The sequence below is a fragment of the Botryllus schlosseri genome, chromosome 10 (genome assembly GCF_051294905.1).
Source record: "Botryllus schlosseri isolate E-star chromosome 10, Bs_hap1, whole genome shotgun sequence".
Lineage (NCBI taxonomy): Eukaryota > Metazoa > Chordata > Ascidiacea > Stolidobranchia > Styelidae > Botryllus > Botryllus schlosseri.
Genome location: NC_137245.1, coordinates 10120113 through 10144845, shown reverse-complemented (window position 1 = coordinate 10144845; position 24733 = coordinate 10120113). Strand labels below are relative to the sequence as shown.

At 38.9% G+C, this 24733-nt stretch overlaps 4 protein-coding genes across 7 annotated transcripts in view; 2 read left to right on the top strand and 2 right to left on the bottom strand.

The window, feature by feature from the left end:
• LOC145449116 (ciliary microtubule inner protein 2C-like) overlaps window positions 1-24733 on the bottom strand; it is a 231067-nt gene that overhangs the window by 184086 nt on the left and 22248 nt on the right. The gene's annotated exons all lie outside the window — the stretch shown is intronic.
• LOC145449096 (uncharacterized) overlaps window positions 1-24733 on the top strand; it is a 44160-nt gene that overhangs the window by 4144 nt on the left and 15283 nt on the right. Inside the window, exons 1-3 of one of the 3 annotated variants that reach the window (XM_080327569.1) lie at window positions 10135-10572; window positions 10652-10828; window positions 13995-21200. Coding sequence is in view for 1 of the 3 variants with exons in the window: in XM_080327567.1 (XP_080183693.1) it covers window positions 21123-21200 (78 nt within the window). In the remaining 2 variants the exon portion in view is untranslated. Of the gene's footprint in view, window positions 1-10134; window positions 10829-13994; window positions 21201-24733 lie in introns of those variants that run through there. The other 2 variants (XM_080327568.1, XM_080327567.1) reach the window with 2 other exon arrangements.
• On the bottom strand, window positions 5826-6489 carry LOC145449120 (uncharacterized). Its single transcript, XM_080327599.1, has 2 exons — window positions 6205-6489; window positions 5826-5924 (listed from the first exon to the last, which is right to left on the bottom strand). The coding sequence occupies exons 1-2, from the start codon at window positions 6487-6489 to the stop codon at window positions 5838-5840; spliced, it is 372 nt and encodes a 123-aa protein (XP_080183725.1). The 3' UTR covers window positions 5826-5837.
• LOC145449118 (uncharacterized) lies at window positions 6893-9982 on the top strand. Of its 2 annotated transcripts, XM_080327597.1 has the most exons (3): window positions 6893-7131; window positions 7189-7337; window positions 8336-9980. In XM_080327597.1, the coding sequence occupies exons 1-3, from the start codon at window positions 7062-7064 to the stop codon at window positions 8531-8533; spliced, it is 417 nt and encodes a 138-aa protein (XP_080183723.1). In that variant the 5' UTR covers window positions 6893-7061; the 3' UTR covers window positions 8534-9980. The 2 variants fall into 2 exon arrangements, with proteins under 2 accessions (XP_080183723.1, XP_080183721.1); XM_080327595.1 differs by having other exon boundaries at window positions 6893-7337; window positions 8336-9982.

Below are 24733 nucleotides of genomic sequence, written 5' to 3'. Positions count from 1 at the left end.
TCCACTTGAAACGGGCGCCAATCGCAATTCTTTACTCGACATTTGGACCTGTCGCTATAGCCATCCACTTATGCACTATGTCAGCGTGGGTTTGTAGCTTGAATCAGGATGACAACAGCAATTCTCCCCCACCCCCACACACCCTCCAAACGGTGGTCTTGGGCTTCCATACAGTGGCCAATTTTCAAGTTCATCTGGTATGTTCAGGGCCGTAACAGCACTTCGTCACCCCCCCCCAAAGCATTCGTCTTGGGCCCCGCATAGGGTGATAAACATATCTTCTGGGGGGCCTAGCCCCCCAGACCCCCTCAGCTTGTGCGCTGTTTCCCACTACTTGTCCTCTACATTGGCCATCCATTCAGTGTGTCAGCTTTTCCCGCCTAAACGCGCGAAGCGCGAGATATTTCTATAATTCGATGACTGATTCGGTCAATATCATAGGGAATTGCATATATATTGCTATTAATTTTTACCCTCTCTGCTCACGTAATCGGATTTACCGGTAGAGCTGAGTGAGGTGTGTTAGAAAAGGTAGGAACCCGCAATAATAATTATCCATCTCCGGGTGTATACTGTATATCCGTTGCCAGGAACGAAACAGCACTTCGTCAGGCCCTCATCTTCCCAAAACAAGCTTGAGGCATTGGCTTCCATGAAGTGATAAACCGTCTCCCATCACGTTGTTCGCTTTTACCTCGAAATTATAGTGGTACCGTTTCGCGAGACAGCGCGAGGTGCGAAAATTTTCGATAAGTCATGATAAATCGGTCAATAAGGCCGGGAATTGCATATTTATTGTTATGAATTTATTGTCCTATCTACTCATATTTAACTTAGAGTCCGTAAATAATAATTGAACATATTCGGGAGGGCGGACCCGTTGATATGACTTCGTTACATGATGTTATTTCGTGACCTCCTGTCTGTTCTATCAAAAAATATAGAACCGCCCAAACGTACTAAACTAAAAATTCACACGATTTCAAATTGGTATTTCTTCACTGCCATTTAATTTTTCCCTGCGGGATGGTATTTGTCTTGTGAGATTCAGATTGCCAAGACAGGAACATTCGGTGCCAGTCATTTAAGCGCCTATGGACAATTAAACCTATGTGTATTTTGTAGGCCTATATATAACGAAGTTTTCGGTCATTATAAGGGCAGTCCCTTTCGGCCAAGGTTTTCTCCCCGCCGATCATTCTGGCACACTTCTTAGAGTTGCATATTATATGGTCTAAAACTTTATGCCTTGGTACGTTGTGGCGCGTTAATGGCCAACGCCCATTTCTATAAATGTTGCGTATTTTCTTGGGGGGGGTTAGAGTACCGAATAATAAAGATATTTGGCACCTTGAAATCGCGCACAGCCCGAAAAATTTTTGAAAAAGTTCCATGAATTTCCAAAAAATAATCTATAATTTATGCTGATTCACGAAATTTGGCCCCTTCGAGGTCGCCCCCCCCCCTAATTGGGGGGTTTGGGGTGCGGCAGTTACGGCCCTGGCTATGTTGTAATTCGCGATCTCCTGTCTGTTATAAAATAAAGATATCGCAGTCGACCAAACGTATCAGACTAAAATAAAAACTTTCGTGAGATGCACACACAAATTGTCATGGCTTTATTCTTATGTAGGTGCCCCGGGTGACATTCGAATTGTGAGGCTACGATTAGAAGGACAGGACTATTCTCGTTTCGCCTAACCTGCTTGGGTATTTAAAATTGCATTATCTTGCTATTCATTTTTAATTCACTCTCAGTCCCCAAGTCACATTTACCGGAATAGCTGGGAGCACGTAATTCATACTTATATCATCTGGTAAGTTGTAATTAACGACCTCCTGTCTGTTATATAATAAAGATCGCTCAAACGTATCAGACTAAAATAAAAACTTTCGTGAGATGCCCACACAAATTGTCATGTCTTCATTCCTATGTAGGTGCCCCGCGCGACATTTGAATTGTGAGGCTCAGATTAAAAGGACATGACTATTCGTCTCGCCCACCTAGCTTGGGTAGTGAAAATGGACACACACCAAAAGTTTCGGTCAAGATCATTATTTAGTAGCACACTTTGTGGAGTCGCGTGTTGGCTGAAACTGCATACATCTTTTGGTGTGTCGTGGCGCGGTAATGACCGACACTAAGGCCCTTTTCATACCGGATTTACGAAACTCTTTCGGGAACAAGTTCCGAAACAGGCGATGTTCACATAGAGAAAAAATTACCGAAACAGTTCCGTGAAAAGGGCGCGTTCATACCTATTTAGAGTTACCGCGAACTTATGTTCATACAGGTCGTTTTTTCGGTAAATTCGCGGGAAATAATGGCCAGTATGAACGCGATTCTCCGTAAGTGTTGATACACTACAAAAAAAAATTAGACAAATTTGGTCTCAAATTTAAGAAATGAGAATGATTTGGTCTCATTTTCAGCAATTTTGGTCTCACTGATGAATTGAGGTCTTAAAATTGAGACCGACTCAGCTTTTTAAGACCAAATATAATTGTCACAATTATTTGGTCTTAAAAATAAGACCAATAAAACGCATCAAGACCAATAAATCACATCTTATAAGACATATTGTGCTTATTACGACGGTTTTTGCTGTGTCAGTATTTTTGGTCTTAAAATTGAGACCGATTCAGCTTTTTAAGACCATATATAATTGCCACAATTATTTGGTCCTAAAAATAAGACCAATAAAACGCATCAAGACCAATAAAACGCGTCTTATAAGACATATTGTGCTTATTACGACAGTTTTTGCTGTGTCAGTATTTTTGGTCTTGTTTTTAAGACAAATTTCGCTACTTGAGAAACGACATGATTTGTGGTCTTAAAAATGAGACCGGAAAGTTGACATGGGCCAGGAGCTCTAAGACATAACTAGCTTATTGAGATAATTTTTCACGTGTCAGTATTTTTGGTCTTGTTTTTGAGACAAATTTCGCTAATCAAGAAACGACATGATTTGTGATCTTAAAAATGAGACTGGAAAGTTGACATGGGCCAGGAGCTCAAAGACATAACTAGCTTATTGAGACAATTTTTGATGTGTCAAGTCTTTTTGGTCTTGTTTTTAAGACAAATTTGGCTAGTCAAGAGACAACATGATTTGGGGTCTAAAAAATGAATCCAGAAAGTTGATATGGGCAAGAGCATAAGACATAACTAGCTTATTGAGACAGTTTTTGATGTGTCAGTATTTTTGGTTTTGGGTAAAATCATATCACTTGGTCCAGGCCATATCCCAACTATCTCGAAACATCACGAAAATTGGCATGCTTACAGAGCTTTGTTTTCTGATTTCAGAAATCCAAATTTCAACAAAAAAGGTCAACTAAATCCGAAGGTATGACCGTCCAAAAATTGCCATTTTTGTGATCGCTCAGGCGGAAAAATTGTCAGAAATATAAACATGTAACTTAAATTTGCCATAATTCGATCAAATTAGGGTTGTTGAGGATGAGACTTTCACAATTGTTCATTTACATCCTACTAGATACTTTGCCCCCTACTTTGACTCCTGGGGTTGCATAGTCTGACCTTTAACCCTTTGATTCTGCGCATGTCTTCGAAAATCGCTCACGCGTGACGTCATTTTTAATTGCAAATTTCTTTTGACCAAGAGGAGGTGTCATCAAGTGTAAGGTGTCATTGGAAAGCTCCTGATAAGGACTTTCAGAATCAACTATAACATTCCTCGCTATAGAATCATTACATATCATAAGAGTGCCATGAAACTAACCTGCAAATAACATGTTTCAATTGAAAATCTCACCTTTCTTAACACGACACAAACTCTGTAAAACAACTAATTTTACTTTTATTCTATATACAGTACCTATTGTACTATACACAAGGTAGTCAGTATAACTCAGAACAGATAATTGCCGACATAAATTATGCTGGAAATAATTTTGGGAGATATTTTTTAAAATAATGGAGAAAATTTGCTACTCAGTTTGAGGTGAACACACAATACTTCAAAAATTAATCAGAATTCACAACTATCGCAATGATAAGATGCAATATCTCATGCATTGTAGTCTTCATGTTATGGTGAGATATTAACAATGCACATATCAGAGTCTTCATGCTGTTGGTGAATCTCCAGTAAAGCTGCATTCTCTTTATGGAAATCGATAAATTAGATACGGAAAAAGAAAAATACAAGAAATGAATCTCAATGTTGAAAGAAAGCTTGCCAAGGTTTTACATGTTGATGAGATTCAAGAATTTGTAGGGACGGGAAAAGACAAATATGAAAATGAAGTTGCTTTTGAAATATCGTATCAAAAATATAAGAAAAAACAATAGCCCTAATTCAACAAGACCTCAAAAAATTCAAATCTTAACAACTGGTCAAGAATGAAAATCTCGGAAATTTTTGGAGTAAGTGGAAGGTTGTTGAGAGATGCGAAACAGCAAGAACAAGACACTGGAGTTATTCTTTGCCACCACCACAAAAATGGAAGATGCTTTCAGATGAAAAAATTGAAAAAGTTGTGAAGTTTTTTGAAACAGCAAAAACAATAGGATGATGCCGGCGTTGGAAGACCGAGTTAGCATCAAAAAGAGTGTGTATAAACAACACTGAAAGTCAAAGAAGTTTGGAAGACATATCATCAAAGATAAATATATATATCTGATATGTGCAAGTGCATAGTTGATATCTCACCATAGTATGAAATCTACCAACCCGCTGACATTGATTTTCGTTGTTATTGTCCATTTCATTGTTTAGTGCTGATCGTTGCCCAAATGTATTGTGTAGAATAAATAAAATATTGCATCTTATCATTGCGTTAGTTGTGAATTCTGATTCATTTTTGAAGTACTGTGTGTTCACCTCAAACTGTGTAGCAAATTTTTCTTCAATTTTCAAAAATTATTTCCAGCATAATTTATGTCGGCAATTATCTGTTCTGAGTTATACTGACTACCTTGTGTGTAGTACAATAGGTACTGTATATAGAATAAAAGTAAAATTAGTTGTTTTACAGAGTTTGTGTCCTGTTGAGAAAGGTGAGATTTTCAATTAAAACATGTTATTTGCAGGTTAGTTTCATGGCACTCTTATGGTATGTAATGATTCTATAGCGAGGAATGTTATAGTTGATTCTGAAAGTCCTTATCAGGAGCTTTCCAATGACACCTTACACTTGATGACACCTCCTCTTGGTCAAAAGAAATTTGCAATTAAAAATGACGTCACGCGTGAGCGATTTTCGAAGACGCGAACAGAATCATGGGGTTAAAGGTCAGACTATGCAGCCCCAGGTGTCAAAGAAGGGGGCAAAGTATCAAGTAGGATGTAAATGAACAGGTGTGAAAGTGTCACCCTCAACAGCCCTAATTTGACCAAAATATAGCAGATTTCAATTACATGTGTAAATTTCTGACATTTTTTCCGCTTGAGCGATCACAAAAACAGCAATTTTTGAACGGCCACATCTTCAGTTTTACTTGACCGATTTTCATAAAATTTGTTTTTCTGAAATCAGAAAGAAAAGTTTTCTAAGCATACCAATTTCCATGATAATCTGAGATGGTGGGGGCATAAGTTGAAATTTTTCTGGACCACCTGACATGATCTGACCCTTTTGTTTTACAGGCAAATGTTGCTAATCAAAGAAACAACATGGTGTGGGGTCTTGAAAATGATTCTGGAAAATGGATATGAGCCATTCAAGAGCACATGACATATACCTAGCTTGTTGAGACAAATTTTAATGTATCGGTTTTTCAATCTTATTTTCACAAGAAAGTTTGCTAATCCATGCACATCATGGTCCATAGACTGGAAATTTGCCCAATATCAACAAATGATATATTATGCAGCAGATGCTTTAGAAAGGACTTCAAGGCGCATTTCTGAGAAGGAGGTTTGCAGCTCTTGCACCAGACTTGAAATTGCAACCTGCAAATAAATACAGTATGATAGTTCTTTTGAGCTGGAGTTTATGTAAACGATAAAATCACAGCCGCAAAAGTGTCTATATAATTGATAGCCCTATTTTATCATGTTATTTTTTATGAGGATTTGTCCTCTTTCAAATAAATTCAAGGGTGACTTATTTATATCCAAATAATTCCCAGAATTATTGATTTAAAACTCAAAAAACGTCGCTCCTATACCATATAGTTGGAATTTAGCCAAAAGTGGTAACCGTATCATTCATAATGAATTTTTCACATACCTGCGGTATTTGATGGGTAACCTTCAGTTGGAAGATTTTGGTCGCTAACATTGGCAAGGTCGTCTTAACGGCATGATCGGTATTCACAGCATCAGGCTGTAACACATCCCTTCGCTCACTTTGGAATGCATTTGAAGTGTCGCAAGCGGCGTGAACGTCAGTTTTTATGGTGCTTGAATCCGATGCGCAGTAAGCAATGTTATAGAGCTGATGTTGCCTACCGGGTGCGTGAGCATACAATGGTTGTAGAATGAGCGGAAAGATTTGAATGGGCGCTTGTACCATATGCAGCCCTTTATAATGCACGAAATCTTACATTTGTCGGATTCATGGCGTTCTCTCAAATGAGCTATGTCTGTCGCTAGATTCTCGCCTCTGGCGAGCATATCGCAAACTGCCCACGCCATATTTGTCAGGATCGCTGGTGTGTACAAAGAACAAACCGACACCTCCGACAGTACAGTACAGCGATGTCTGAGATGGAGTGAATCATTTTATTTCGATTGGTTCTCGTCCGAAAGAGAGAGGAGCATAGAGAAACAGATATCTGAGATACGGAGTGAATCTCTCCATTTTGATTGGTTCTCGTCCGAAAGAGATAGGAGCATAGAGAAAAAGGTATCTGAGATACGGAGTGAATCTCTCCATTTTGATTGGTGCTCGTTTGGACGAGGAAAAAAAAGCGCGGTATTTCCTGGGTATTTCCGACTTGACTCTCAGACGTCTCAGTCGAAGTCTGTTGGCATTGGGGAGAGCTAAATGAATAAGCGCCTATATGTGCATGTAAGTTCACGCCCGTGACTTTCTTTATCGTTCTTTTCAATTACATCTGTTCACTTCACAGACAATCGTCAATTATGGACGCGACCAGCATCATAAATATTGCTAAAACAAAGTTCTCCGAGGATATCCTTATGATCATCACGGGTGAGGAGACGCTTTTGTTTCTTTGTATATCTCCCTACGGGACACAAATTATTACAGAATCTGGTATAGCGGAATGCGATCCTGCCGATATTACTAGAGATGACATCAATAGCGAATTCAAAAGCTTCAAATTCAACACAAGAAAAGCGGTTTACCAGTTTTTCAAGTCATTTCAAGTTGCATCGGATACAACTTCGGATATTCGGGTAATATCTTTCATTCAAGCTGCAGGCAATAAATATGTGCGGCAAAAAATTGAAATAAATTGAATATCAACCGATTATATGACTCTTCTACATTCATTTTGTGCGCTGTTCATTGCTTGCACTGCTATGTCTGCTGAATGTTTATCATTTGAATGCAATAATAAGGCTTATAGAATGACATAAAATGGTTGATGACTACAGGGCAAGTTTTTGCAATTTTTTATTTTACAGTTTCCTAGGTACTCAGAATCGATGTACTATGATGATTTAGGCTATTTGGAGGGATTTTATGGTGAAACTTTTTGCAACTTTTTTCTATTTTTCATGCCAATTTTCGAGTAGCTCATACCCTATAATAATTAAAATTGATAAAAATTATAAATACAACTTTTGTTAAGATTAAATGCAACTTTCTCGCGATTTTAGTGCAACAAAAACTTGCCCTATTGATGACTGGTTGATCATGATCCCTGTTATAATTATATAGAAGTGCCAATAATATACATATAAATTGCAATAAACTGCAGCTTAAGTTTTGTATAACACCGTAAACTTGAGTATAGCAGATGAAATACGACGGCATTGGTTCTTGAACATTTTATAGGCCGCGACCCAAGTCTGCATTTAGTGGCATCTTGCGACCTAAGCCTGACATCAAAAAGAAGGCATTTTTAATAATTGTATGCTATGTTTTTATGGGCATGTGTGACGCATAATAGGCAGCGCAGACAACAGTTGTGCTCAACTCAGCACAATAAAACATTTCAGTCGCAAGTTATTTCAAATTGGGGTGCATTATTTACATAACAAATATTACATCGGTTTTAAAAGTTTGCTCTGGTGCTGTCGCGGCCCAAAATTATACCCTTAGCCACCCATACTTTGAGAACCCCTGCTATGGGGTCATATAAGACAACCGATTTCAGCAAGTCCTGAGACCGAATTATACAATGTTCTTTGATACTTCTGACTGGTAATATAACGTCTTTTTCTTACAGTCGGACATATCTGTAACAATGTTGGACAGCACTGTGTCTAGTATTGACATTGAGATGAAGACCATCGATGAGCCATGCAGCTCTGCCAGCAGCTGCTCTGAACAGGAAATGCCCAAGTCCAAACTCGACTTCAGCCCACCCTGCTATCCAATATCAAAACAAAAAATGCTTGAAGAGTATCCAGCTGCCATGGTATGAGCACGCCATTTCCCCTGACTGCAGCGTTTGAGGCATTTCTAAACGAAACTGATCGGTCTGTCACACTTCTAAATAAAGCCATTCTCCTGGTGTTGATCCGAGAGATCATTAAAGTACTGACAGATGCTTTGGGGAGACCTCACAGGTATAAAGATTTCCAGCTCTGGTATTTTGAAAGTGCGGTACAACAACATTGTGAATGTAAACCTGTCCTGCAGTGTGGCAACTTTTTCTATTGTTGATTATATGCACTAGTGCATGTAGTGCATCAATTTTTATACATGCACTGTGAAGCTATATTGGCAGTTCTGGCTGTATAAATATTCTTATGCTCCCTGATCTGTAAGTGAATTTTGACGATTTCGAGTATAATTCTGAATAACGATTTGACTTGTGATGTTCCAATTAATCAGTAACATTATCCAGTAGTTCAATTTGACTAACAATATTAATTGAATGTATTTCACAGCATTTTCGTATGTAAATTTCAATAACTATAGGGCGGTCCTTTTAATATTTTCCAGTTGATTATGAAGCAAATCATTTCCAGCAGTACAATCTGCCTTTATGATCATGCACATGCCGACACTTGAACATATCGTCGCTAGAAAACCAACTGTCTCATGTCCAATTTTGGTGACTTGACTTTTTGTCTTCTATCACTGTATAAATCGATCTTTTTAGCCGGGTTCCATGTTCCTATGTAGTAGAAATTACCAGTGAATTAGACATGATAACTCTGGTAAATTCAAAAAACAAAACTGTTCAATGTCCAAATTATATGGTCAAAATCACAAAAAGTGGACATGATGGCTTGGTTTTACAGCGATGATACAGCATCAAGATGTGTTTATGTAACATTACATTTCGCTTAGCCAAGCTTAGAGGCATGTAAATTTGAGTTTCTTTCACTGTTTCTTATGTGGTATTTTGAAAGTGCTGTACAACAACATTATGAATGTAAACCTGTCCTACTCTGTAGCAACTTTTTCTATTGATTACATGCACTAGTGCATGTAGTGCATCAATTTTTATACATGCACTGTGAAGCTACATTGGCAGTTCTCGCTGTATATTTATTCTTATGCTCCCTGATCTGTAAGTGAATTTTGACGATTTCGAGTATAATTCTGAATAACGATTTGACTTGTGATGTTCCAATTAATCAGTAACATTATCCAGCAGTGCAATTTGACTAACAATATTAATTGAATGTATTACACAGCATTTTCATATGTAAATTTCAATAACTAGGGCAGTCCTTTTAATATTTTCCAGTTGATTATGAAGCAAATCATTTCCAGCAGCACAATCTGCCTTTATGATCATGCACATTATAAGACATTAACTGCCTAAAATTGTGTGTATCTTGTGTCTTGAATTTAAGCAAGTACGGTCTTATATTTCTGGATTTAGAGGTCTCAGTTTTAAGACCAAAATCACAGGTCAGGATAAGCTTAATTGGTCTTAAAGCGACTTTCAAACAAAAACTGTCTTAAAGACCAATTGGTCTTAACAAGACATATCGGTCTTATTAGGTAAGCCTAATTGGTCTTAAAGTGACTTTTTAGAAAAAAAATGTCTTAAAGACCAATCGGTCTTAACAAGACAAATAATGTCTTAAGACCGTAAGACATTATTTGTCTTGTTAAGACCGATTGGTCTTTAAGACATTTTTTTCTAAAAAGTCACTTTAAGACCATAAGACCAAATTTGTCTTATTATTTTTTGTAGTGTAGTTACGAAACCATGTCTGTGGGGTGTTCCAGTTGTAATATGCTTGTGGAAAACAATGTGGGAGAGGCATATACGTGAGATGCGGAGAAGTTGGCTCCAACTTTTAGCTATGGGATGTTGCGGATATGCCTTCTCGAAGTGTATGGGGCTCTATACTCAATATCTGTATCAGTAATAGAGCCCGAGCATGTTCCTGGCCTGTATATTATCAACCGAAGCTGAGAGCAGAAACTGAAAGCCAGCAAAGAGGATAGAGTCCTGGAATGAAAAGAACCACCAAGGCGATCACATCTCCGTACGAGGTACGACAAAGTCAGTTTATCTTTGTGATTGCTGTATAATAATGGTTTGGGTAAATCTAATCTTATGTACACTGTACAGAGAAACCAGGGAAATCGAGAAATTCGTGAGAGAAACATTTGGTATACTCTGCGACGAGCTTCGAGACCATAACGAAAAACAGCAAGCAAATTACACGAACTCAATTTCTCTTGCTTGCTGAGTATAGCTGTCGCTCTTTCGAGGCTAGCCAATGAAGCCAATCGTTTATAGATCCAGGTAAACATCAGATGTATTTTAAGAAGGCAATTGTCACAAGTTGATTTTAATAAAAATTGCTGGTGCCTAGTAGGGCTAGCCACAATGATTCGAGTACTCAAATCTGAATCGAGTATTAACTTTATTGATTCGAGGCGAGTAGTAAAATAGGGGAGATGTGGTACCGATGGATCAAAAATTGCAAAATGATCTCTGGCCCTCAAATCTCCAGCCGAGAATAGCAGATCTTTTGCTATCTCAACACTTCGATACAAGCTCTACCTATCGCAGACATTTACATGAATATCCGCCTTTTCAAAAAATATTTATAAACGTTTAAAATTTGTTGCTCGAACGTGTCATCGGTCCCCAACCCGGTGGGTCCAAAGGCACACGACCATGGGACCTATGAGACATAAGCTCAAAAACTCAAATTAGTTCACTTGTTTCGTTGTGTACTATAAGCTAAGCTACAGCAAGTCAATGAAGAATGTTTTGTCGCGACCTTCAAGAATAATTAGATTATATCAACTCAAATGTTGGCATAAAATCTTGTTTTGATTTACGCTCAAATTTACAAAATTATTGCCACATAAATATTTCCCGCAAATCGACATTTTGACTTTCAAATACCTCGTAATAGCGATTAAACACCACAGGTAACTATGACTTACATCCTATATATATGTAGGCGAGTTTCTGTTGTTAAGTGATTAGTTGGTCTATTTATTTTGCTTGATTTGGCTATGGTACCATAGGTCCCCTACCCCATAAATATTGAAATTGACTTGAATATAGTCCATTCGAGGATGGTATTGATTAAAAAAATATGTGCCATTATATAGCCTGATACAAGCCCTATACTTCACATCAAAAATTATGTCCGGTTTGTCAGTCTGAAAGGTGATATAGAAAAATGCAAATGTCGATCCAAATTTACTTTACACCCCCTAAAACGTAAATCATTCGTCACAGACCCCATAACTCACCCAGTCGATTTTTTTTTGCATGTGAGGAAAGATTCTGCCAGCATGCAATTGTAGACAAATTCATGGAGTGTAATCATGGAATTATCATGGAGAATTTTTCAAGTATTTTCGGTCCCAGTGATCCATCGGTACCACATCTCCCCTACTACTTTTTGAGTAGGCTACTGAAATTATACTGAAAGTTGATTTACTAACGAGAATTATACCGTAGTTTTGACAAACTTTTCCACTGAGTAAGCCTTGAAACCTTGATTGGCCGTGTCGCAACATACGAGATATAGAACAAAGCTACGAACGTTGCTGGAAATAACACATTTCCGAAGTCATGACCATCCCATATAACACTGTCAAGCAGTGCAATGAAAACGGTATGGTCGAAAAAACATTAAAGTATCTTTAATGTGACGGACAATAGGCGTTATGTTCTTTATGGTGGCATAAAAGGTAGCCTACACATTTGAATTTTGGCATGGTACATTACATAGTGTTGTGATGTCATCATGGGGATACTCGACTCGAAGCGTAATAAGTGATTCTGAATCGAATCACTCAGGTACTCAATTTTGCCCAGCGGCCCTAGTGCATAGTAATATTTCAAAATTTGTCATGGCGGAATGTCAGCCAGTTTTTGCGTAGCATACCACTGCAAAAAGGTCAGACAAATTTGGTCTTGAATCATTATGTCAGAAAAAGAAATCTGAAAGACCAATTGTTCTTGCCGAGTAGGCTACTTTCTGTCTCAAAAGTAAGACCCAAATTGATGGAAAATAGACTTAAACTGGAAACTGAGCAATCAACGCAATGTCTTGGACTCGAGTCATAGAACCATGACTCGAACTCGACGCTCTGCTCGATGAGTTGGACTCGGATTTGATTCGGTGATAAATTGAAAATGACTCTACTTGAATCTAGTCAAAACTATTGAAGTGGGATCGACTTGTGACTTGGTTACAACCCTGCTCACTTGACTGAAATTGCTGAAAATGAGACCAAATTTGTATATTTTTTGTAGTGTAGTCAGACATGCACATCAACCTACTTATTTAGTTACTTTTAGTTACTAAAACTATGTAGTTCTAGTTGTGGATTTGAAAAAGTGAATAGTTTCTGGTTCTAGTTGCGGATATTTGAAAGTGAGTAGTTCTAGTTCTAATAGCAGATTTTGAAAGGTTGATAGTTCTAGTTCAGGGCCGGCCAACCCGTGGCCCGCGAGTTAATTTCCGAAATTAGTAGTATTATCAAAAATGGATTGCACAGATTGTGAACTTGCAAGGCCAATCAAAAATTTGATTAGTCTGGCCGCAACACTTGAGATGTGATGACTGAAATATCAGTTCCTACGCATTGGTAGGTCTATGAGCCAGTCACATTTTGGTAGATCTTCATACACTACAATAAAGCAGAATACTTTGCGATAGATTTCAAAAGTAAAAATTTTCTACACGCTCGGCTTAGCGCAACATCTTGTCACTCGATTTCTTGCTTTTAATATTGTTACCCCTTTGTGAAAATGAAAGAACGCCTAATCTATCAGATTGAGTCCAACTGTATATATATTCGCGACCTCCCGTTTGCGCTTGCAGAAAGACCGTCGACTATGAAACCTAGGCACAAAATGATTGCCGCATGTTGGACGAAGCTTTCGATATCGATATGTCCAGGTGCCGAATAGTCCAGTCCTTGCAAACTGAGCCCAGCGATATACAGCAGGCTTGCAATATAGTCAAGTGACAATATTATTAATTTATCAACTTCAAAAAATTTTCGTGCTTCGCGCGGCTAGTGGCCTGCAGAATAGTTCGTCAATCGAATGTGGTGATTTGGCTGAAAATGTTGGCCACCGCTGTTCTATTTGCTAGTTTAAAAACTTGAGTAGTTCTAGTTGAAGTTGCGCATTTTGAAATTCCAGTACTTTGTACAAGTCTGAGTGTTGTGGGTGGATAAAAAATTACCACAGCAACATTTGTACCAAACATGCATTTGCTGCTGCATTCAAGTTTTTTCAGGATGACTTCATGATTGGGAGCCAGAGGGTTCCGTACTAGCCTACATAACTGATGACGCAGCCTATCCCTTTCGGCCCCGGCTCATGGAGCCTTTTCCCTGAAACACAAACAGAGCATAAGCTAAAGCTAATTTCAAATATGTAATATAAATTTCCTTTCTGCTGCCCTTAAAATTCACAATTGCTTTTTCAGAAACTTGGCAAAGCACACATGAAGGTTGAAAGATTTTGGTCGACTGAAGGCGCGGTGTTCAGCTTTTCTCATGAACTGCAATCCGTTAAGGCCAGAATGATACAGAGGATGGTATACGCAATGAAGACAAGACCTGGTGGTGATCCAAGTATCGCTGGCCCAGATGTCGGAAATGCCCTGTGTGACTTTCTCAATAAACAATGCTCTTGCTTAACCAGATGTGTTTGTGCTGTTTCATTTTATTCATGAGAGAAACTATAACTTAATGCACACTTGCACAGTTCCGCCTTTTCACCTTTTTCATCAGTATCCTCCATCTAGACCTGTGAAAAGATCAAATTAAGTTACACTTGCCTAACCTTGCATAACAAAGGAATGACTTGGTTGTAACAAGAAAATGAAGGCATAGGTGAAAACCAAATTATGGCTCGATGATGTACGATGGCTTACCAGCCCGTTGGTACAATTTGAATTTTTGGTTAGTGAGTCAGAGCTAAGGACATCATTCTCTGCTGTGCTGCCACTATCAAAGCAGATGTTACTAAATCCCCTTTTCAGAAGGCGTATATGACGGTGACTAACCTACACACAGCATATCCATGGTTAGAAACTTGCCTTTGATGTAACAAATTTGGTAAGGGTTAAGATCACCTGCCAAATTAGTGTTGAAGTGCTAACGTTTTCAGGCAACTCACCCAATGCTGCATCATTTGGAGATGGTGCTCTATCTTTTTAGCCGTGCTCTGTTTACAAAACCACAGAAAAAAGAAGCTGACTAGTAGTCAGTGACTACGTATTGTGAGCATACAGAATATAAATCCAAGAATAATGCATTCCCAACACCATTACCAAGAAGATCAAAATGCCGCAGGTATCTGACCTTGAAATACAAGCAGCCTGAATGAACAGCGCGTTACGGTAACTAAAAGTTTGATTGACAGCGTTCCGGGAACCCAGCTGCGCCATTCGTGTTCATACTCAGTCGGTCCCGTAATAATCTCCGAAAATAAGCGCGTTCATACCGCCCCGAATCACCAGTGTTATGTTCACATAGAGGGGTTCCGGTAAACATTTTCGAGAAATGTTATTCCCGGAACCCCGGTATGAAAAGGGCCTAAAATGCCTATCCTTATCAATTATGCGTGCTTTTTTCGTGAGGGGGAGATGTATGCACTTCAAACTCAAGCTGTCTAGAGAGGTCGAAGAAAATTTTCAAGGTAATTAAATCTCTCGAAAATACTTCATAATTTATGTTGCTGTATACGAAATACTTTTGAGTTCCCTTCCAGCTTGCTCTCAACCCTAATGAGGAATTTTGGGGTACAGCACAGAGCTCGCAAGAGTGTCAATTGTTGGGTGCGATAAATTGTCCCCTATCAAGTTTGACAATGGGTACATTTATGACGTAACAAGCAAATTACGTATCATTCATAAAGAAAGTTGTTTTCTCGTTAGGCCTTTCATCGCAATCCTTTTGTTGTTTTCCAATATATCTTCTAAGATTAGTTCTAAGAAGCAGAATATATGTGATCGTGAGTAATCGTGTTTACTTTCCCAATGTAATCGTAATCGTAATCGACTACTTCCTGATTTTGCTGTGATCGTACTCGCAATCGTAATCGTGTGATTCAGAAGTAATCGTAATCGCAATCGATTACATTCATGAAGTAATCAACCCATGTCTGACCTCCAATATGTGACTGGTGGTACCAGTGGCGGCTCGTCCTATAGGGCAACTGGGGCATTGCCCCACCTAAAATTCTCTTCAATAACAATTCTTTACGATTTATAGACGCACACCAATCTATATATACCGAAACCACAGCGAAAATCGTATTCTTCTTGTCCTTTCGCTTGTAAATGCCCATATATAGCGAAGTCTCTACGAAAATCGAATTCTCTTCTGTGTTTTTGCTTTGCGAATGCCTAGCCGGGGCATGCCCCGGTAGCGCTCATAACAAGCTTTCACTGTCTATTCTCTCAAAGCCGCGCACAATAAAGAAACGGTAATTTACTCTCTCCTATTCATAAAATGACCGAGCAACCGGGGCAAATTAGCTCTGTGCCCTTAAGGTGTGATGTAACAATCGTATCTATAGCTGAACTCGGTTACCGTCATATGCGTTTAGTCGACCTTTGGTGGTATAGGTCGATTTTGATGGTGTTTCACACCATGAAAACTCTTGAAACTTGGTATGTCATGTCGTGATGGTGGTATTTAACACTGCCCCAAGTTTCAGGGTTTTTACTTAAAGTTTAGGGTAGTAATTCCGTTTCCGAAGTTGAGTGTGTGCTGATCCTTCATGTATCGCAAACAGATTTTACTCAAAAGCTGGTATTGGTATCCAATCCATTGATTTTGACGATGTTCAATACTGAGATCGGTTATGACATTTGGCACGGTAAGTCTTAACGTTAGTATCGAACGCTGTACCAAGTGTAAAGTTTGTCACTGAACTGTGTTAGTGGTAATTTCGTTTCCTAATTCGAGTGAGAGCTGACTCTCATTTATCGCTAACAGATTATACGCAAAGCCGGTATTGGTCTCTATTGATTTTAACGATGCTCCTTACCTAGATCCGTCATAAGCTTTTGAACAGTATGTCTTGATTTTTATATCGAACGCTATGCCAAGTCTCAAGGTTGACACTCAATGATTAGGGCAGTAATTTCGTTATCAAGGTCGAGCATGGTAGAGATGCGCTCCGATCTGACACTTTAGCCTTCAACGCTTTGCGGATATCACGCAAAAGCCGTTGTATCTGCGGTAACGTTAACTGAGATGATGATATCATTCTCAGATTCCATTCAAATATTTACTTTGATGTTATATCCTCCAATGTCAATTTCACCATGAAATTGTGGCCGTCAAGCCATTTGCTTACAACCCCCTCAAGCGCGATAGCTATTTAGTTTTCGATGGCGGCTAACAGCTGATCACTTGATCAGCCTATTCCTCAGTAAATTTTACGCAAAATTCGGTGTTGGTCTGTTCGCATTAATTTTGACAGTGTGCCATACCGAAAAGGGCCATGAGGACACTTCTCGATGATGTCATGTAACAGTGTACTAAGTTTAAGGCTTTCATCCACGTATTTATTCGGTAATATATATATTCCAAAGGCGATTTCGGAGCAGACCTATAGACAGTAATAAAGCCGTATGTGTCGTGTTACAGTCTCCAGTTTCAAGGCCAAAATCTTCTATGCTGTACCGAGACCGAATTTCCGAGGCTGCTATTCTTAGTTCTTCAGAATGATGTTTTGGATTCAATATGACAGGCCCAATCTATGAGATAACAATTGCGTATCTGTCCGAACTCGTTGACCTTTACAATTAGGCTTACGCTATCTCTCGAGTTATAGTCATTTCCATTTCTGCAGATAATTAGTCAGGCCTAGTGCGAACATGAACCGTGTTGAATCTTTTTTTCCGTACGCCGTTTACGCAGTTCCCATACTTCAAGTCACAGCTCACCGGCGGACCTATCGAGTCTCGTGGCACATACGTTAAAATCACTGTTGCCGGGAAATTCATGTTACCGTACCATCATTAAGTTACTTGTTTACGTTGGGAAACGCGATTGTGACGTCATCTTGATAAAAAGTCGCTTGCAGCCCTTGCCCCACCACCCGATATTGTCACGAGCCGCCACTGGGTGGTACTAAACTTGAAAATTGCTCCTAGAACTACATTAATTGCAGTACAATTGATCAACTCGAAGACTTTCTTGCGCCCCTTATGAAGAGGTAACGGTACTATAAGAAGCAGTGGGAGATTATTTACAATCTTTGAATATTTCATTATAATATACTGTTAATTGTCTGTGTAACGTTATCCGTGTATTGTATAACTCAATTTGCTGTTCTCTCTTCGTTTTGATTACCGGTAGAGCCGACATTTACCGGAATGCCTCGTTAGTATTGCATTGTTACGTCATACTGTGTCAATTTGGTTTCGGTTTCGAACATTTTCTATATGTTGTGCCGTCAACTCTTGATAAGGAGAACACGAAAAGTCATTTCTACTGCAAATAATGTAGTCTTAAAAGCACAAATAAAGACACCTCAAAAAACGATGTTTTGTCGGGTATATTTCAATTACATGAACAACCAAAAATAGAGCAGTGCAGCAAATTGTTCAGCATTCCGAGCAATATTATTTCTTCTGCAGTTTTCTGTATCTTGGAAAAACGTGTCCGTTGCGAGTATCACACGCAAAACGAGTTTGCTTTGCATATCGGTAGCATCTCCCTCAGTTTGATACCCTGAACAATGCGATTGAAATTGCTTCAAGTAGCAGCATCGATGATCCCTAAATTTTCGGCAAGAAGTTTAGTTTCTCATGGCAATATTCTGTTGTTGACATACGGCGTACAGAATTAGACATAAGTTTACATAGGTGTCCCAGTGTCCCACGTCCTCTACCTTCCTGTTCGTTTCTCTGACTATCTGAAGGATAATTTCAGTCTGGTAAAAAATTGGCATGCGTCCACTTCAAGTTCGGGAGCAGCATCAACCTGAGACTGTTGTCTCCCTATATTTTTTCTTAGCCTGACAGAAAAAGGATTTTCTTGAAAAGTTGCATTGTCCGCTGTTATACTGGTTATTACTTTGAAATCATGGCTTTTTACTACGTCGAGACTTTAAAGTCCAAACTTCAATTTTTTCTGATAGTTGACATTCTGTCAAGTGAGGTGCCGTTTAAGGTAAGACACAAATACCTCATTGTAGAATAAATTGACTGTTCGGAAACTTCTACAGTAGTAAGCTTCTAAAGTTTTCGATCGGTAATGAACATCGCTGATCTAATGCAAAAGATACTGGAGCGATATCATATCGATTTAAAAAAAAAATGTGAACGCATGTGCCAATAACGATTAATCTGAATCTTATTATAAAACAATTCAGCCTATCACCTATTGAAAATATGCGTATGTTATTTGCTTCATGTTCTTTATGTATAGCAATTGCAAACTTTACGAGAGTGCGGTATACAGACCTGAGCAATTGAACTATCACAACTTCACATGAACGTTTTCAACCGACAACTTTGGGCGGACAATGGTGCAAACAGCCCTTACATCCGTATTGCCTAGCCAAAAACTATTGACAACTTTCAGCAAGGCAGTAGACACGACAATTCAAGTCAGTCTTATTGTGAAGTTAATGAATGGTTAAGTTCCAACTGACCAAGACTTGAGGTAACTGCTCTGCACTGTTATGACGTCATATCGGTCTAATTTCAAATCCCCTGCTCCTTGCAGCCCAGGATTAGACTTACAGTATCACTTTGCCACAACAATCATCACTTGATAGCCTTTCTCAACTAAATTCATTGCAGTGAATAATTTATTAACTCGAAGACTACGTGTGCCCATTATCTAGGGTTACCATATTTTGGAAATCTGAAAAGAGGACACTTTTTCAGAATTTTCAGACATGCCAAACCGGAGAAAATCCTGAAAAAATGGTAAATTTTTCCCACTTCGTGGTCGGTCAACTTACTCGCTCAATTCCCAAATTATAGTTTTTCATTCACATTATCAGGTGGTTGACTAAAAAAGAAAATAAGTCAACTTTCAGTGCCCAAAATACAGTTTTTCTTTCACATTATCGGGTGGTTGACTAAAAAAAGGTCAACTTACCGGCTGAGCTCCCGAAATACCCGCCGGAGGGTTACTTCGGTGCTGATTTACAGCATCTCAGTCGAATTTGGCTATAAATTTTACCAAAATTCTCAAAAATCAGAACAAAATCTCAAAAAAGAGAAAGAGGATATTTGGGCGTCCCCCGAGGATACTTCAAAAAAGGACAAATCCTCCTAAAAGTGGGTCTATGGTAACCCTGCCTTATTGAGAGTTAACGGCACAATAACAAGCATACAGAAAGAGATTCAAACGAAAACCAAATCGGCAAACTATGACGTAATAATACAGTAATAAAAAAGTGAACGCTATGCAAAGTCAGCTGTACCGGTACTCATATAACAAAAGACGAGAGAAAATCAAATTATACAATACACGGAAGACAACACACATACAAATAGCGATATATAGCCTAGTAATGGACAATCTTAAGATTGTATAGAAACTTCATCCGCCGACGATGGTCAATTTTATGATAGGCATATCAACATTTAGCAATCACAGTGAACACAATGTCATCCTAATGACTGACACAGACCAGATAGTTCATTAGATGCTGACCGATTGCTGAATTAAACGCTGAGACCTGGTTATAGGAGCCGGAGTCGCCCGCTTTCCTGCACCGACAAACAATGGAGAATGATCGATAGGTTGGTTTTCTGACCTAATCGATTTCTGTACATGTTGTTTCAATCGTTCAGTCAATGGCAAAGATGTGCGTCCCACATACCGACTATAACAGTGGCATTCGAATTTATATACAATATTACTCGTTAGTAAAGCAGGAAGCACATCTTTGCGGGTCTGAGGCATGAGCGGTCTAGTCATGGGGTATTCAACATAAAATATCACGATCGCACTGATGACCGAATCTGATTAGAAAAACAGTCTGTCACTGACCCAAGCCAAGGAAGATATATGTAAATGTACACAGGTCATTTGTATGGTCCATGAATCAACGGCTGTTTGAATTGCCACATTTTCTTTGTCATGTCGATCCAGATGGATTTGATTTCATCAATTTCCGCCATGAGTCGAACATAGAACATATCATTAACTCACGGTGGACCAGTGACGAAATCAAATTTAATTTCGTTGTTTGGGGCCAAATGAGACCCATATAATATATTGATCAGTAAATGTTGGCTTTCTATATACTGAAGTAATGAAACCGAGGTTGCTCTATTTCACCAATACGCCGAGAAAGTCGAGTGAGTCGTCAGACACTTTTTGAATGGTGAAGTTTAGCGACTCGTGCAAGTTGTTTAGACAGTCTAAGAAAACAAGGCACTCGTCTCCACGCTGGAAAATTGTGAATGTGCCATCAACATATCCAACATACATACGCGGTTTGCTCACATTTGAAAACAATTTGCTTTCTTGGAAACCAACGAATATATTCGCCAAGCTAGGCCTCCCTGTGGATTAGCCTTTATACTACTACTACGCCACCTTGCCAACATTTTTATTTGTATTTGCAGAAAGAGACACTGTGCAAACAGACAGCGCTTATTCGAATCCACCCGATTTCTCATGTGTAAGCCAGGCGGTTCGAAAAGGTAAGGTCGCCGAATTTGTATTCGAATCGGTTTATTTTCCGGACCAGTTGGCTTCGCTCCGTCGCAGCTTCTTCAAGTTGAAATCAGTGACTCGCAACTTAACGAAAACGAGCTGATTCATTTGTTGTAATGTTGATCTATTTACTCGATCAATAAATAGGGGAGATGTGGTACCAATGGATCAAAAATTGCAATATGATCTCTGGCCCTCAAATCTTCAGCCGAGAATAGCAGATCTTTTGCTGTCTCAACACTTCGATACAAGCTCTACCTATCGTGGACATTTACATGAATATCCGCCTTTTCAAAAAATATTTAATAACGTTTAAAATTTGTTGCTCGAACGTGTCATCGGTCCCCATCCGGTGGGTCCAACGGCACACGATCATGGGACCTATGACACATACGCTTAAAAACTCAAATTTGTTAACTTGTTTTGTTGTGTACCATAAGCTAAGCTACAGCAAGCCAATGAAGAATGTTTCGTCGCGACCTTCAAGAATAAAATGGATTATATCAACTCAAATGTTGGCATAAAATCATGTTTTAATTTACGACCAAACTTACAAAATTAATGCAACATACATATTACCCGCAAATCGACATTTTGACTTTCAAATACCTCGTATTCGCGATAAAATACCATAGGTAACTATGATATACAGCCTCTATATATGTAGGCGTGTTTCTGTTGTTAAGTGATCAGTTGGACCATATATTTTGCTTGATTAGGCTATGGTACCATAAGTCCCCCACCCCATGAATATTGTAATTGACCTGAAAATAGTCCACTCGAGGATGGTATTGATTCAAAAAATATGTGCCATTATATACCCTGATACAAGCCCTATACTTCACATCAAAAATTATGGCGGGTTTGTTAGTCTGAAAGGTGATATAGAAAAATGCAAATGTCGATCCAAATTTACTTTAGACCCCCTAAAACGTAAATCATTCGTCACAGACCCCATAACTCACGCAGGTCGAATTTTTTTGCATGTGAGGAAAGATTCTGTCAGCCTGTAATTGTAGACAAATTCACGGAGTGTAATCATGGAATTATCATGGAGAATGTTTCAAGTATTTTCGGTCCCAGTGATCCATCGGTACCACATCTCCCCTACCTGTATTTGTCCTCTGTTTGAACGATGATATGACGCCTATATTGTAGTATATGGTTTATTATGCTCATTTTGTTAGTATTGGTATACTGCGCCGCATGAAAGAATTGACGTTGCCGCGCTATATTATCGACAGTCTTGAAATCAGCTACCCAAAACGGTTCAACTGCTGGGTATGGCAGTAACGTTCGGTTTGTGATTGTGCTCGGTATGAGAATCTTCATTATTCATTGTTGGTGGACCGGTGAAACTTCAAAACTCAGAAATGACCCCGAATATAATTGCGGATTACAGTATACTCAATGTAATATTGGAAACTTCATTCAATGATGCATTTTTGATAGTACTATAGATATTGATACGTGGTTGTATTGGAGTTGCTGCAAAGTGATCCTCACGAAGTCTTGAGACCACTAAATAGATCAGTGGTTCCCAACGTGGACCATACCGCCAGCCAGGCGATTTTGAGAAACTAGGGGGCGATAAGGAGCGAAAACATTAAAATGAACAGTGAGATATATTGTACTATCATGGCCAAAAATTCACTTGAAGACGGTTTATTCTGCATATGTCGCGAAAACAAGGTCAACTAAACGTCACGTAGTCGTGAAAACCGACTTTCCACGCACATACTCTGATAAATGATTTTTTAATCAATTCAAAAGCGATCAGAGCTAGATGAATAAATGTCCCGTTTATATGTCCTCAGTTTCCTTAGATTCATAAACATGGGAGGGTGGGGGGGGGGCGAAAATTCACGTCGAGCTTGATAAGGGGGCGATGGGTCGAATAGATTGGGAACCGCTGAGCTAGATTGTGATTGTTGGGTATACTTTAAAAGAAATGCGACTTCTGTTTGTTATAGCTCTAATTATACTGCCCAGATCCTAAGTTCGTTTGAAAGTCACCGTGACTTTCATGCATAACCTGTCCGAAACGATATGGGGGCTGGTTTTAAAAACTATAGTACAAAACTTGCACCAATGCCACGTACCTCCAAGAGTCCAAGTACACCACGAATTCTCTACTAAGACACCATGCAGAAAAATACGTTCCGAACATGTAGAGCAGTGGTTCCCAGCCTTTTTGGATGTCAGACCTGCATTTCAAACTTCAGAGTACTATGGAGCCGCATGGAACATTCTAGTAAGCTACTTATAACGAAAATTTGAATGTAAGTAGTCTACCTCTGGATCTCACCATCAAGCTGATTCAAAAGCATTCACTGCATATTGGCTTACATATTCCATATCGGTTATTTTAGCATTGATAGGCGCAGATCGGCGAGTGCTATGCATTGAAATAAAACGAAAATGCATATCATTATCACTTTAGCTATAGGGTTGCATTTAATTCAAAAATCAATTTATAAAAAACATGTTTTAAACAAAGCCCCTTTATTTTAAACGTTGACGTCACTAACATTCGGTTGTGACGTCATATTGAATTGACATTGACAATTGAAAATATAGTGTTAAGCTCCATTGACGAAATATCTACGTATTAACTAGCTGTTGAACAGACTTTTTTTAGGCTTCCAACCATCCCATATGGTGTACGTCTCGGCCAGGGGTTCTCAAAGGGTGGGCCACAGGAGCATTTGAGGTGGGCCACAAAGCTATTTAGAAAATTTTAGAATTCATGTAAGTTAAGTTATATTTGTTACGTTAATCGTTAAAAATTATTCATATTATCGAATGATACATAGGCTGCGTATAGCTTTTCACCCGACTTTGATGAGACGTAGTGGTACGTATGGAGTATGCATGTACAAGTCGAAAACGGGAGGAAGAAACAGTGGAAACAACTTACTGCTAACAGCAACTAAAATAATTTCGAGTTTATAATAGCAGGAATGTAATGCTGAAGTAACCAAGTATAATCCGGCAGGGGCTGGGGCATATGTCGCATGCAGTTGAAAGGGGTGTGCAATAAACTCGGAATGAAGCATACTTGATATCTAGATCTACTGTAGGCTACTGAGGCAAATCGTATTATTGTATGATAAAAATAGCCATAATTGCAAATTATTAGCAACTTATGGTGGAGGTATACCGCACCACCGCAACGAATCGTAATGGATTGAGGATTAGGGCGGAGCTCATTAATATTTGAAGTCTGTTTAAAATACCGACCTGATATAATTGTACATAATGTGAGATTCACATGAATTGATTGTATAATTGGATTGAATATTCTGACATCGCAACTTCAGTTGGTTTGGTGCAAGATGTCTTATTGCATGCATATTTAAAAAAATCCTTCTCCACTTCTCTGTAGTACCCCCTTCACCAATGAATGGTTGAAAGCTCACCCAGAATGATTTTATTATTCCCCATAATAGTGGAGCTAAAATCCCAATCACACAATGGATGCGTGAATTTGCTCATTGTGTTTCGCGATGCGAATGGA

Excerpts from the sequence above, each read along its gene's own strand:
- LOC145449120 (XM_080327599.1), bottom strand. The coding sequence starts at position 6,489 with ATGGTACAAGCGCCCATTCAAATCTTTCCGCTCATTCTACAACCATTG. Across the intron at positions 5,925-6,204 it reads TTACCCATCAAATACCGCAG|GTTGCAATTTCAAGTCTGGT; the intron begins GTATGTGAAAAA and ends ATTTATTTGCAG.
- LOC145449118 (XM_080327595.1), top strand. The coding sequence starts at position 7,062 with ATGGACGCGACCAGCATCATAAATATTGCTAAAACAAAGTTCTCCGAG. Across the intron at positions 7,338-8,335 it reads ATACAACTTCGGATATTCGG|TCGGACATATCTGTAACAAT; the intron begins GTAATATCTTTC and ends TTTTTCTTACAG.